Source organism: Cynocephalus volans, chromosome 12, assembly GCF_027409185.1.
Source record: "Cynocephalus volans isolate mCynVol1 chromosome 12, mCynVol1.pri, whole genome shotgun sequence".
NCBI classification, from domain to species: domain Eukaryota; kingdom Metazoa; phylum Chordata; class Mammalia; order Dermoptera; family Cynocephalidae; genus Cynocephalus; species Cynocephalus volans.
The window spans coordinates 63221912-63235827 of record NC_084471.1 but is presented as its reverse complement, the minus strand read 5'-3'; the positions used below and the strand labels follow the sequence as shown (position 1 = coordinate 63235827).

General features: G+C 45.7%; 1 protein-coding gene across 4 annotated transcripts; it reads right to left on the bottom strand.

The window, feature by feature from the left end:
- Positions 1-1026: 1026 nt before the first annotated feature.
- NACA (nascent polypeptide associated complex subunit alpha) lies at positions 1027-12928 on the bottom strand. 4 transcript variants are annotated; one of them, XM_063076353.1, is made up of 9 exons: positions 12821-12928; positions 11917-11988; positions 4428-9014; positions 2983-3068; positions 2726-2803; positions 2295-2441; positions 1833-1961; positions 1343-1465; positions 1027-1150 (listed from the first exon to the last, which is right to left on the bottom strand). In XM_063076353.1, exons 2-9 carry the CDS (start codon positions 11984-11986, stop codon positions 1136-1138), a joined length of 5235 nt encoding a protein of 1744 aa, XP_062932423.1. In that variant the 5' UTR covers positions 11987-11988; positions 12821-12928; the 3' UTR covers positions 1027-1135. The 4 variants fall into 4 exon arrangements, with proteins under 4 accessions (XP_062932423.1, XP_062932424.1, XP_062932425.1 ...); XM_063076354.1 differs by lacking the exon at positions 12821-12928 and adding an exon at positions 12180-12331; XM_063076355.1 differs by lacking the exons at positions 1027-1150; positions 4428-9014 and having other exon boundaries at positions 1301-1465; positions 12821-12927.
- Positions 12929-13916: the final 988 nt, after the last annotated feature.

The window sequence follows — 13916 nt, the reverse complement described above, 5'->3', positions numbered from 1 at the left end:
CCAGGGTACTTCGAAAAGTTCACAGGAAAGATTTGTATCTTTCGATTCTATTTTTCCATGAACATCTTGAAGTACCCCGGTATTATCATCTATTCACTTTAGGATTATTGACTTCTACATTTAGTTGTAGCCTTCCCATTTCTCAATTTTAGCCCTCTGCTTTTCCCCGAACCATTCTCTGATCATCCAAAATAACTTTATTCTTCTTGGAATTTCCATACAGCTATTTATATTTATCACAAATTACCTAACTGTTCTTTATGTTCCAGTTTGCCTGGGACAGTCCTTGTTTTCTCATTGTCCTAGCATAATTATGGCTACCTTAATAATCAATTACTTTGAAGATTAAAATATATCTGTATAGTGTATGCCTAAGAGCAGGAAATTTGCTCTATAGTAAAAATCTTCCCTTCATAAGGTAGTTTTTACAAACTACAGCTTTTCCATCCATATCCACCCTCTCCAAAGCTGTACCAAGCCCCTACATGTCAAGATGAAACCAATGTTAATTTCTCAGAGGCCAGACAAGCTCTAAAAATGTACTGGGAAAGATTGCAGAGCTCAGAGGAGGGGCTGATTATTAGATAAAGAAGAATCAAATCTGCTAATGGTTAACATCTGGAAAAGAAATTAGAAATGAGAAACTTTATAGCTAAATCATATTCTCTGAAGACAAAGTCCTGACAGCCTAGTATAACATCTTTTAAGAGGTGGGAAGTCTGGGCTGGCCCAGTGGCTCACTCGGGAGAGTGTGGTGCTGGTAGCGCTGAGACCGTGGGTTCGGATTCTATATAGGGATGACTGTACGCTCATTGGCTGAGCATGGTGCAGACTACACCGTGCCGAGGGTTGCAATCCCCTTACCAGTCAAAAAAAAAAAAAAAAAAAAAAAAAAGGCAGGAAGTCTGAGATTTTAAGTGGGGAATCTGTGGCACTAAATCCTTTCAACTGAAGGTTTTAAGAGCAATAAATTACTAGAGCCATCACTGTTTTTTGGGGGGGGTAAGAGACCAAGCACTCACTGAGTTCATCCAACAAGAAGCCAAACTTTATTAATGATAGAAACAGTACAAATTTCAAACCAAGCTGTAGTTAACTTTTTGAAACACCAAAAAAAGTCCTCATTTTCCAATGGTTACATTGTTAATTCCTGTAACAGAAAAAAGATAATTAGATGTAGTTACAGGGAAACTGGGAGAATACAAGGCACTAAAACCTAAGGAAACTCAGAACAGGCTTTGGAATGAGGCTTCCTAATTGGCCGATATTAAGCAAAGAAAATAAAGTCACCCATATCTGGTCAGGGCAGAGATGGTCAAGGAATAAAGGCTTGGATACTTACCATAATAGCATTTACAATATCATTACTGTTGTTCTTCAGGGCTCGGACTGCCTTTGCTCTTGACACATTTGCTTGTGACATGACCAATTCTATGTCCTTAACTTCCACACCTGTTTCATCAACCTAAGAGAGGAGAGGGAAAAAACAATAAATTAAAGGCAAGAACGACTTCAGTAGTTCTCTGGAGTCAAGAGTCTCCTGGATCTAGTTCTTTTTTTTTTTTTTTTTTTTGTCTTTTTCGTGACCGGCACTCAGCCAGTGAGTGCACCGGCCATTCCTATATAGGATCCGAACCCGCGGCGGGAGTGTCGCCCGCTCCCAGCGCCGCACTCTCCCGAGTGCACCATGGGCTCGGCCCTAGTTCTTAATATAATTAAAAAACCACTTAACTCAATGGGGTTTGAGAGTCTAAAACAGTATAGTTTCTACCTACCAACACAAACATTGCCATACAGAGAGAATTAAAAGTATGAAAGATTTCTTGGTATACCTCTTCTTCTTCACTCTCCTCTTGTACGGTCGGAGTCTGTGTGTTTTCCTGAATGTTTGAAACAGCTTCACCTTGAACTTTGAATTTCTCAGCAGCTGCTAGCTGTGCTTGCTGAGATAAATCCTCAATCTATGGGCAGAGAATACAAGTCATGTGAATAGATTAGTCTACAGTAAATGAAAAAGAAATCATATACATCCTTTAAAAACTCTCACTCTAAACCCACTTTCAAGTAACTTACTATACAGCTTTAAATTTGCTCTCACTCAGACTATGTCTCCCAGGTGACATCTGGCAATGTCTGGAGATTTTTTGGCTATCACAACTGGATGCAATGCTGCTAAACATCTGAAATGCACAGGACACCTTTCCACGACAAAGAATTATCTGACCCCAAATGTCAATAGTGCTGAGGTTGAAAAACCCTGACCTTAGAGCAACTCTTAAGAAACCTTTACTTACCTTCGCTTCCCCAAAAACTATGTAGGTATCTGAAGCTGGGCTCTTATAGACATCTGGTTTTGTGATGACAAAGAGGATATTCTTAGATTTCCGGATAGTGACTCTAGTAACCCCTGTAACCTGTCGAAGACCCAGTTTGGACATAGCCTAAAGAATAGAAAAGAAAATCATGTTTTAAACTTTAGAAGCAACTCCAGGAAGCAAGGAACACTAATAGTACTGTATCTGAAGCAAAGTTTCTTTCTGGGTCAAGAAAAGTTTATACAAGAGAACTGGTTTTCAGAACTTCTGGGTCTTCTTCCATAGTCACTTCTGTTATTATGAACTAAACAGAATTCTACCACTACACCAAGAGTTCCATTATAGGTGTTCCACCTTTTAAAGTTGCTTCACCAGAACCTTTAATCTCCATTAATAACTTAAAATCTTACCTTCCGTGCCTTCTTTTCACTCCGACTCTGTTTTGCTTTACTGACTGGTTCTTCATCTATTTCAGCTGCTGCTGCCAGCTAAGATAAAACAGCTATAAGTTAACTGGAAGCTAAGATCTGGATACTGCAATCTCCATGTGGTTTTCCTTTTATGGAAGGCTCACAGTTCCAAGTACAAAAGTCAGCTCTGATCAACTCTAGTTCTCCAATGTGTCTTTGACCTGAGTACTTACACCAGTTAGTAAGTGAATACCCACCTGGGCTTGTTGTGTGGTTGCCTGTGTGGAATCTTGTTCCTCAAGCTCTGGTACTGATTCATCACTGTCAGATTCTGTTCCAGACCCTAAGATGACAAATAACTTTTGCTATTTTATAGTAGAGAGTATGAGGAGGTACCTCATCATGACTTGCCTGGACTAGAAGTCACTGCCTTATGCTAGACCTAAAAAAACAACTGGTCTGTGTGAAGCCAGTTCAATAGCTCCCAACTTAAGTCACAAACGAGTGTGTACACATCTGTTAAAGACACAGTCCCAGAACTGAGAGTAGTCATTAGATACAGCTGAGCAGTTTATGTACTATAACTGCTTTCTTCCCCTCAAGGGCTTCATTTCTTTTCTTTTTTTTAAAAAAAGATGACCGATAAGGGGATCTCAACCCTTGGCTTGGTGTTGTCAGCATGACGCTCAGCCAGTGAGCCAACTGGCCATCCCTATATAGGATCCAAACCTGTGGCCTTGGTGTTATCAGCACTGCACCCTCCTGAGTTAGCCATGGGCCGGCCCAAGGGCTTCATTTCTTATCACAGGCAAATATCACTGACCCATGTAACTCCAAATTTTACCCAATAGCCCAACCATTCTCAAAAGGTTCTGGCAGGAGGTGTCTCCAGACATACTTAAGTGAAAAAAAATACAAAATCAAATTGTGGAAGCAGAACAGGCAGAGTGCATACCTCTCAAACTGGGTTGGAGGAGGCCAGAAGCAGTTGTGTACACACATTTGGCCTTATTTTCAAGCCACTTAGTCTAGCAATTCTATCAACATAGCTGGAAAATTCTCAGTGATGTCCATCTAGAGCTCTAATAGTCAAATTCTCTACTAGGTACTGTCCTATGATTTCCCTTTTCTTCCAAACATAATTCATGTATTTAAATTTCCCTCTATCCAAAGGCCAAGCATCAATAAAAACTACTGAGGAAAAAAAGCATATACCAGCACCATTCTCAGGCTAGGAAGAACAGGTCTCTACATATTTAAGAAAAGAGAATCCGTGAGCAACGGGTCATTACTAAGTCTACGAAGTAAAAAGAAAAACAAATAGCTCCAGATTCCCCACTATTTTAGCAAATCCCAGGCCCAGGGACAAGGTTAGTGTGGAAGAGATTAGAGCAGATTATAGGTCTGATAGGTCTTGGTTTTCAATGTCAAATCAGTTAAGGTAAAAAAGATGGCAGACCCAGGATTCAGTCTGGACCACATCACACAAAATAAACACAAGGTATTATCTGAAGTGATGAAAACCAAGATTTGAGCTCATATTTCTAGAACTTTACATTAAAATTATCATTCTATATTCTACATCGAAACACACAAGCGGATACACTGGAGAAAGCAACGCATCCTAGGGTTAGTATTGGTGGGTAGCCACCAGGAGGGGTGTGGGCAACACGCCATGCACACGGCAAACCAAGGCATATACCCTTGTTGTTCTTCAAAACAGGCTGCTTGGCAGAGGGGGGTGGGGCAGTGATCCCAGCAGGTTTGGGGGTGGGCATGTTGTCGAGGATCAACTGGAAAGGTACTCCCCCAGAAACTGGTTCCGGGGGAATCAGAGGCGGCAGCTCATCCTCCTCAGCAGGGGCTGGGGGCTTAGAGGGTGATTCCAGCAACAGGCCAGGTGAGGATGGCAGAAACTGCTGTTTAGGAAGCAGAGGGGGAACTGGGGAGGGAGCAAGAGGCAGAGAGACTGGTGGAGTGGGTGCTGGAGACACAGATGCTGCTGATCCAGCTTTAGAAAGGACCTTTTCAGAGGTAGCTGCTACTAGAGGGGTAGATGTCTTAGACTCAAAAGGAGTCAAGGGGCCCTTCGGGGAATGAAAAGAATCTTTGTCCTTTGCAGGAGAAATAGGGAGGGCTTTTGCAGTCTTTGAAAGGGGTCCTTTAGTACCATTCTTAGCTGAGGGATCTGGGCAAATAGGTGAATTAGCAGAACTCTTCTTGGCTGGTAGACCTTTCTGAGTGGGAGCTGTAATGACTGGTGCACTTTCTGAAGCTGCAGCAATAAGTCCTTTAGGAGCAGTTAGGCCTTTCTTTGCTGAGAGTCCTTTAGATGCCCGAGGGGCAATGGCCCCCATGTGACATGTGACTGAAACTGGGGAAGTAGGGGATCCTTTGGGAGAAGAAGACACAGCAGTGGGCATGGGAGCCTCTCTGGGGGAGGGAGGAGTCACAGCTGGATGAGTGGGGGCTCCTTTGGGGGATGGGGTAGCTGGAGCACCGTTGGGGGATGGGGTAGCTGGAGCTCTTCTGGGGGCTGAAGTTGCTGGGGCATCTTTGAGAGAGAGAGAAGTCACAGTTGGGGGAGGAGGGACCCCTTTGGGGGCTGAAGTAGCTGGGACCTTTTTGGGGGAGGGAGGAGTCACAGCTGGGGGAGTAGGAGCCCCTCTGGAGGATGGGGTAGCTGGAGCTCCTTTGGGTGCTGGAGCCTCTTTGGGAGAGGGAGAAGTCACAGCTAGGGGAGTGGGAGCCCCTTTGGAGGATGGGGTAGCTGGAGTTGCTGAAGCCTCTTTTGGAGAGGGAGAAGTCACAGCTGGGGGAGTGGGAGCCCCTTTGGAGGATGGGATAGCTGGAGCTCCTTTGGGTGCTGGAGTTGCTGGAGCCTCTTTGGGAGAGGGAGAAGTCACAGCTGGAGGAGTGGGAGCCCCTTTGGAGGATGGGGTAGCTGGAGTTGCTGGAGCCTCTTTGGGAGAGGGAGAAGTCACAGCTGGGGGAGTGGGAGCCCCTTTGGAGGAGGGGGTAGCTGGAGCTCCTTTGGGTGCTGGAGTTGCTGGAGCCTCTTTTGGAGAGGGAGAAGTCACAGCTGGGGGAGTGGGAGCCCCTTTGGAGGATGGGGTAGCTGGAGTTGCTGGAGCCTCTTTGGGAGAGGAAGAAGTCACAGCTGGGGGAGTGGGAGCCCCTTTGGAGGAGGGGGTAGCTGGAGCTCCTTTGGGTGCTGGAGTTGCTGGGGCCTCTTTGGGGGAAGGAGTCTCAGCTGGGGTAGTTGGGGCTTTTGGGGGAGGAGTAACAGCTGGGGTACTGCGAGTACCTTTGGGAGATGGGCTAGCTGGGCTTCCTGTGGGGGATGGAATTGCTGGGGCCTTTTTGGGAGAGGGAGGAGTCATAGCTGGAGGAGTGAGGGCCCCTTTGGGTTTGGCTGGAGCTCCTTTGGGGACTGAAGTTGCTGGGGTCTCTTTGAGGGAGGGAGGAGTCACAGCTGGGGGAGTGGCAGCTTCATTTGGAGATGGGGTAGCTAGGGACTCTTTGGATGAGGGAGAAGTCACGGCTGGGGAAGTGGGGGGCCCTTTGGGAACTGGGTTAGCTGGACCTCCTTTGGAGGCTGGATTCTTTTTGGGGGAGGGAGGAGTCACAGGTGGGCGAGTGGGGACCCCTTTGGGAGATGGGATAGCTGGGCCTCCTTTGGAGGCTGGAGTTCCTGGGGCCTTTTTGGGGGAGGGAAGAGTCATAGTTGGAGGAGTAGAAGAATGCTTCTTGGTGAGTGAGACTTTAGGTCCTTGAAAAGAAAGACTGGCCTCTGGAAGAAAGGAAGTTTCAATGGGAGAAACAGGGGATGAGAGATTTCCAACAGGAGCATCAGGGATAGCAGATTCCTTTTTGGTTGGAAGTCTTTTAGTTTGAGGAGACACACTAGTCCCTAAAGGAGATGGGGAGTCAGCTAGGTAAGTCAGAGTTCCTTTGGAAGATTCAATAACAGAACCACCAGAGTCCTTAGCAAGGCACCCTTCAGGAAGGGAAGCCACAGGTCCCAATGCTAAGGTATGAGAAATACCATCAAATTTCTTTGCACTCGTAGAAGTCCCAGTTAGGGGAAGAGAGGGAAAGAGCACAGGCTTTGGAATTTCAGGGGCCGGTACCAAAGCAGCTAGAGAAGCAGAAACATTCTGGGGGGATAAAGTCACAGATGAAGTTACAGGGCAACTTCCAGATGCTGGAAGAACCAAAGGTAAAGTAGTAAGAGAGGAAGTACCCTTCTTAGCTGGGTGGTGTTTAGGAGCTAAAAAGACAGCTCCTTCTAGAAAAGGGCTGGCTGTAACTACAGGATTGGAGGTAACTTTAGCAGTTGTAGGAGCCACCCTAGCAGGGTCAGCACTTTCCAAAGGAAATGTAGTCACTGCTGGGGTAGTGAGAGAACTTTTGAGAAGCAGACCAGCAGGGTCTGGGCTTGCATGAGGATCTGTCTTGATTACAGAGGTCAGGGAGTTATCACCCAGAGGAGTAGCACTGGCTGGCTCACCTACTGGGTGGGGTTCAACAGGGCTCTTCCTCGTTGGGGTGGCTTCAGGAGAGAGAGAGATCTCCAGAGAAGATGAAGTACTTTGGGTAGAGGGGGAATTTTTAGGGGTTGCCAGGGCCAATGGTGGTAGAGTAGGGTCTTTCTTGGTAGGGAGTCCTGCCCCGGCTGAAAAAACAAGAGAGGCAGGTACAGTTTGGAGATCTTTTTGTGTTGGGAACTTTACTGATAATGAAGTAGGGAGATTTTTGAGGTCTTCAGGGGCTGGCAGAGGAAGAGAGACTGGTATCTCCAGAGTAGTTGCTACTTGAGTAGGAAGCTCTTCGGAAGCCACAGGTGCCATAACCAAGGCAGTAGAGGATGTTGGTTCTTGACTACCTGTGGGAACTGATGAGACTGGAGAGAGACAAGTAGCTACATCAAAGATAGTAGATACTGCAGAAATTGTAGAGGGATTAGTCATCACAAGTTGGGTGGCTCCAACAGAAGAAACAGGAGCTTCTTTCAAGCCTGGACTTCCTGGAGAAACAGGAATCTGGGTCATTAAAGACTGATGATGAGTGGCAACAGGAGAGCCTTTGAGAATGAGAGGGGCAGCAGGAGATAATGAAGAAGAGGTAGCTACATTTAGGGAGCCAGAAGGGCTGTAGGAGGTTATGCTAGCGATGCTAGAAGGGCTTTTGTCAACAGATGGAGCCAGGGGAGAAGCCGGAGCCCCCACTGAAAAAGCAGCAACAGCAGCAGGAACCACCTCATTTCTGGAAGAAAGGGGAGGAATTACAGATCCCTGAGAATGATAAGAGGCCCTTACGGAGGAATGATCTACAGAAATGGTATTCATTGTAGGATCTGACAGAGCAGTAGGACCTGTTTGATCTACATGCTGGACAGAAGAACTGAAAGAACTCTGATGTAAAGGTGAAAGATGAGAGCCCAAAGGAGTGGAGAAAACTGGAGGGATGCTGGGAGCCATAGTTTTCTGAGAAGAGGTCACTGTAGGAACAGACTGGGTTGAAGAGGATAAGGCAGCAGGTGGACTAACAGGACCCTTTAGGCTGAAGCTTACTAGGTTTTGTGGAGAAGCCAGAGCTGAGGAAGTGGGTATACTTTTGACTTGAGGGGAAGTGATGGCTAGGGGAGTGGTGGGTGGTATCTGAGGACAGGAGGCTATTCCAGATTGAACAGAGGCCAAAGTAGTTACAAGGCGGGAAGGAATAGCACTGACTATACCTGGAGGACTGGGGGCACTTTCCGGATTAGGGACAACCTGAGAGGGAGCTTGAATAGGAGAGGTTTTTGGTTCTGAGGGAGCAATGGGGGCTGACAGAGATGTCAGTGACGCTGACTCAGCTACAGCAACTGAAGGAGGTGAGGTAAGAGGGTTAGGTGGAAAAACAGAACTTTTCTGAACTGAGTGAGGAGCCAAGGCAACCAGAGCTAAGGGAGCTGAAGAGGAATGGGCACCTTTTAGAGTTGGAGTTATCATGGGAGCAGCCAGGGCTAAGGCAGCTGGGGAGATGGGAGGCCCTATTAGGTTTGGTAGGAAAGTAGGGGTGTCAAGGGCAGTTCCCAAAGGCTGGGCTGTCCCAGAGGATGACTGGGGAAAAGGAACTTCAAAAAGGGTTGAGGAAATACTAGACGGAGAAGGGAATGGGGGAGGCTGGGGAGCATTTGCCAAAGGGCATTGTTGAGGGGCCAAGGAGCAAGGAGGATTAAGGGTAGGTCTAGGCTGCTCTAAGGCAGTAGTGACACTCAAGGTTGAAGACCTAGGAAGCAAAGCTGGAGGAAAAAAGCAAAAAAGGAGATAAAGGGAAGAGAAAAAACAAAACAAAAAGGTGAGTTATGCAGCCCAACTTGGTTCAACATGCCTCACAGGAAATCCTGGAGTTTTCAATCTGAGAATGAAAGTCACCACACAGGATTAGACAAAGGTGACAACACCAGCCTTTCCCAAATACATTTCAGTGGTCAAGTGAGAATACTAGCACACTTCCCAAGTTCTATCAAAATAAACCAACTATTTTAGGGTGGAGAGAACAGTCTAATGAGCAGCCTACATTTAACTGGGTGAACAACATGCTTCCTTCCCTTTCCCTGCTGTGACCTCCCCTTCCCTCTAGAAAGGGATCCCATTCTCAAGTCCTTCTTGCAACCAACAGAATTACCACTAGAACTAGACAGCTGTGCTATCCTGTTCACCCAAGGATCATGAACTAACTAAAACAGACATCAAAAACAGGAACAAGTTAGGTAGTGATCAGTGGTAAAGATGGGGGAATCAGGCTTTCACTAGACCAGGATAAATCTGAGTGTTAAAAGTTTTAGGAAGGGAAGGTCAGCCTGTGGCTCACTCGGGAGAGTGCGGTGCTGTTAACACCAAGGCTGCGGGTTCGGATTCTATATAGGGATGGCTGGTTAGCTCACTGGCTGAGCGTGGTGCTGACTACACCAAGTCAAGGGTTAAGATACCCTTACCGGTCATCTTAAAAAAAAAAAAAAAAAGTTTTAGGAAGGGGGTGCCAGGCACAAGTCAGTTCTTCCTAAAATTGCAACTCTTCAGAATTTAGTACTAAATATTAATTACTAAGTCATTTAGCCTCCTTATGCCTCAGTTTATGTATTCACCAAAACCAGTTTATGTATTCTCCAGTCTCTACAGACCTTCCTAGGTAATGTTAGCTCTTGGACATCAATCCAAGATGAATTAGATCTCCAGGGAAAGAACTAAACCACAAAGGTAGAAATTGTATTATGAAACTCTAACCCAATTTATTAAGCCAGATTATGGTTCTATTTTGGAAGCAGAGAATTGTTGCGGAAAGAATACATTGGTTCCCCACCCCTTAATCTGGATAAATATTTCACTCTATCACAACAGACCGATATTTGGCACTACAGTAAAATGAAGTAAAAGGTTTACTGAATAATGGAAAAAACACGTTTGTCATTTAGGAGGTAACACAGGATTAGATCAACAAATGCTCAACGCCTAGATGGGAATGAAAACAGAAAAAAACAAAAAACAGCCAGCTGCTTATTAGCTCAGTTGATTAGAGTGTAGCGCGGACAACATTAAGGTTGGGTTTGATCCCTGTACCAGCCAGCCATAAAAAGAGCCCATAACATCCAAATTCACTTAACCAGTAATCCTAAAGTTCTTATAGTATCTTACTATAAAAGAATGATAGGTGGCTCAACCAGTTTTTCCTAGTCGAAGTCTTATGATTACAGTACAAATACTTTCAAACATATTAATCAGATTTAATATATGTGCTGCCGAAGCGAGCACATATTAATCAGATTTAAAACATGGAATGTTTTCTTCTGACTGCATATCAAGACGGGATCAGGCTGAAACTACTTGCTTTGATACCATAACTAATTCCCTGAACTAGTTTCTTCATTCATTTCTAATAAATAATTTAGTTATAGTTAGTGACAAAATCCTGAGTCTTTATCACTGGTTCTCCCTTAATATGATAAACCTACTGTAGAAGCTCAGACTATTCAGGAATACATTTAACAGCACTGCCTAAGGACTGCTTCAGAAGTAACTGGCATTAGTTTTAAAGCCTGAAACCAGACTACTCTAAATTCACCTGAATTTTAGTCTCCGTGTTTGTAAAATTATTTAATGACACTATCTCTAAAATCTTGTTTAGCACTGAAATTACAGGATCTTTAGAGAACACTCCTTTATTTTTTCTCCTTCCTTAAGTCTACTGTAGTTCAAGGATTTCATATTGTTCATTCCCCAACTCAGGGGCCCCTCCTTTCTCTTTTCTAGCAGCTGTATTAATCCCTTCAGCTGCTAAAATCAGACAGGTGGGGAGGGAGAACCACAATGCTCTCGACTATAAACGACTCTATTTTAACTCCAAAAGGAGACAGGAATTGCCTGTGACAGGTGGAATTAAAAAAAAAATTTACTATTTAAAAAAGTGATGATGATTACAGCATGAAGATTCCCTTGGCTTACTTCTGCACAGCCGACTTAGCAAGACTATCACTTTTGCCTTCACACTATATTCTACATCCATTAACTTCAACGCTGAAGATCAGTCAAAAGGTTTATTTCAATCCTGGATTCCAGACAATGTGGCAGGCACTATTCCAACACACTAGAAATAGCTCAGCACCAACCCCTAAAACAAGTTAACTGACCAAGGAGGGCTCTGGGGCCCAGTAGGACACGTTTACCACCAGTACACATCTCATCCAGACATGTGATGAAGGCACAATGCCAAGCCCGGCTATCTAAAACCTTGATGCAACTTGCTAGCTGAAACTTCACAAAAGCTCAGGTCTCCTTGCCCTGCCTGTGCGTCATCCAGTTCCAGTAAGTAAGAATCACCAAGCCCTTTCCCTGCTCAGTTTTCCTACTTGAGGTGGGGGTTCCATAGCAGAGCTTCTTTTGAGGCACTTGGCATAACCTACAAAGCAGGCTAGGGAACTCTTACTGTCCACAAATCTTAAAGATACTATTTTTATTCCATCTCCTTAAAGACCTTCCAGGATAGCAGTTAATCTTAAGATATCTCCTTCCTGGTAAAGCAGCAACCCCATCTTCTTTAATGAAAGTTAACTCTAAAAGACAAGCGTGTATTTCTTCTTTATCGCTTTACTCACCAAATGGTCTTAAGGTCAATATAATTAACGGCAAGGGGGCTAGGGAACCTACCTGTTTCAGCCTGGGGCTGTGGCAACTCCTGCTCTGTAGCAGGGACGGTTTCTGTGGCTTCTCCGGGCATATCTGAAGGGAAGAAAAAGGAGGCCTGAATTGATTGGGATGCATTTACCTACCTTACCAGAGCCAAGCATTCTTAAAAACTGTGAAGGACTTAAGAAATAAAATATAAGGGTGTTTGCGGACAACACTCCCCAAAGCAGCCGGAATATGTGGGAAATATGACGTGACCCTCAGACCTCTATCAAGCGAATCACCTTCTCTCACCGAGCCTCTTCACTCTGCAGAGAGCGTACTTCCCAATACCCGGGGTTCGTTTTATCCCGCACTCCAAACCCCACAAGGCCAGCAATCGCCACTGCGTTCTCAACCCAAGGACGAGGATCCCGGTCTGGCTTCCAACCATGGGAGACTTCAGACGATACCTTGAATCCCCTCCCCTCCTCTCCTAACATGAACGCTGCCTGGGCAGGTGCCTCCAGAACTCCTGTTTGATGACTATCGAGCGTCAGGAGGAGACAGAGTGCCTTAAGTACCAACTCTCGCTTGTCACAGTAAGAACGGTGTTGGGGGGTTCTAAGGCTGTGACCCCTTAACCTCCTCTGGATTCTCTTGAAGCCGCTCCCAACAGCAGACACATTCCGCTTCCGCCCCCAACACTGCAACGGCTCCCATCTACCCAGGGCCGGACTCCGGGCCCGGCCCGCGGCCCTTCTGCCCTGCTTTCGCCAGGACAACCACCGCAGACCCTATTTTGTCCGGAGGCTAAGGAAGGAGTAGGAACGCTGTAGCCCCGTAAAGTCTCCAACTCTCCTTAACTTCCAGCCCCTGGGGCGGCTTAGCCCGCGAGAAAGGCGGATGGCTGCGGATCCTGAATAACGGCGTAGAAAGAACTTACTGTGCGGGGAACACGGAACCAAGATGGCGGTAGAAAAAGAGCGAAGCAGAGCGTGACCCGCGCCTGTTGCAGAAGGAAGCCTGGCGCGGGGGGGAGGGGGGCGTGGCCAGGATCCGATTCCGGGTCAGGAGCTGCTGGCAGCCACTTCCGTTAACTTGTGACCCGTCCGGCTGTTCCTCAGGGCGGGGGAACTGACGAGGTCTAAATAAGGGTAAGGATTCAGAACTGGACGCCTGGCCCGGCGGGAACCCTCCTTGCGGAGCCACGCAGTCCTGAGATAGCTGACCCTTGACTCTCTGCGAGCGTGTTTGATACCCGAAGGGAAACCGTGAGAGAGAAGTATGCTCCGCCCTCTGGTCCGCAACGTAGACAGCGCTATTAAGGCAACTTCCCGATTTCATGGAAATATGTGAAGTTAAATGCAGGAAAATATGAGACATTAAATAGTGGCGAATGCCACAGATTACATTCATAACATTGGAAGGTAGAAGTGACCTTTCAGTCATTTTTGGAATACATGGTTTAGGCCGATGTTGAAATTACGAAGTTACAGATTCCCATCCCCAGAAGGAAGAATACAGGCATATATACAATTCGTTTTGCCTGCTATTTTGGGCACTTCTTAGATATACTGAAACATTCATTCTAGGGGTCCAGGACCCAACCTTAAGAACCCATGCTTTGTACAGTAGGGTCCTTGAAAAGTAGAATGAAAAATCAGTGTTTTGCTAACAATAAGGCTAATGACTCCCATACCTCATTTCTCAGCCCTACAAAAAGACTCAACAAATATGTCCCTGGATTATCTAAACCACGTGACATTATATGATCTAATGGTTTTAAGACGACTGTAGTTGCCTTGAAGTGTGAAAATTTTAAATGCTCTGAAAGCTACTTTTAAATTTCTGAGGTGTTTACCATTGTGAAGTGAGGATTGGTTAATTAGGATTAAGTGAGATAGTGGAGTTTACCAGGAATGTGAAATTCTGAATTTCTCTTCAGATAGGAAAGGCAATATTGTGGAATGATTAAGAACAGACTCTGAAGTTAGACTCCTCTGAATCTCTCAGTTCGGTCATCTTGCACACTTTAAATA

What these genes read in the sequence shown, in the direction of transcription:
- NACA (XM_063076353.1), bottom strand. Translation starts at nt 11,986, where the DNA reads ATGCCCGGAGAAGCCACAGAAACCGTCCCTGCTACAGAGCAGGAGTTG. An exon ending in GTGAAAAGAAGGCACGGAAG is followed by an intron (nt 2,442 to 2,725) that starts GTAAGATTTTAA and finishes TCTATTCTTTAG; the next exon opens with GCTATGTCCAAACTGGGTCT. An exon ending in AGGAGAGTGAAGAAGAAGAG is followed by an intron (nt 1,466 to 1,832) that starts GTATACCAAGAA and finishes CTCCTCTCTTAG; the next exon opens with GTTGATGAAACAGGTGTGGA.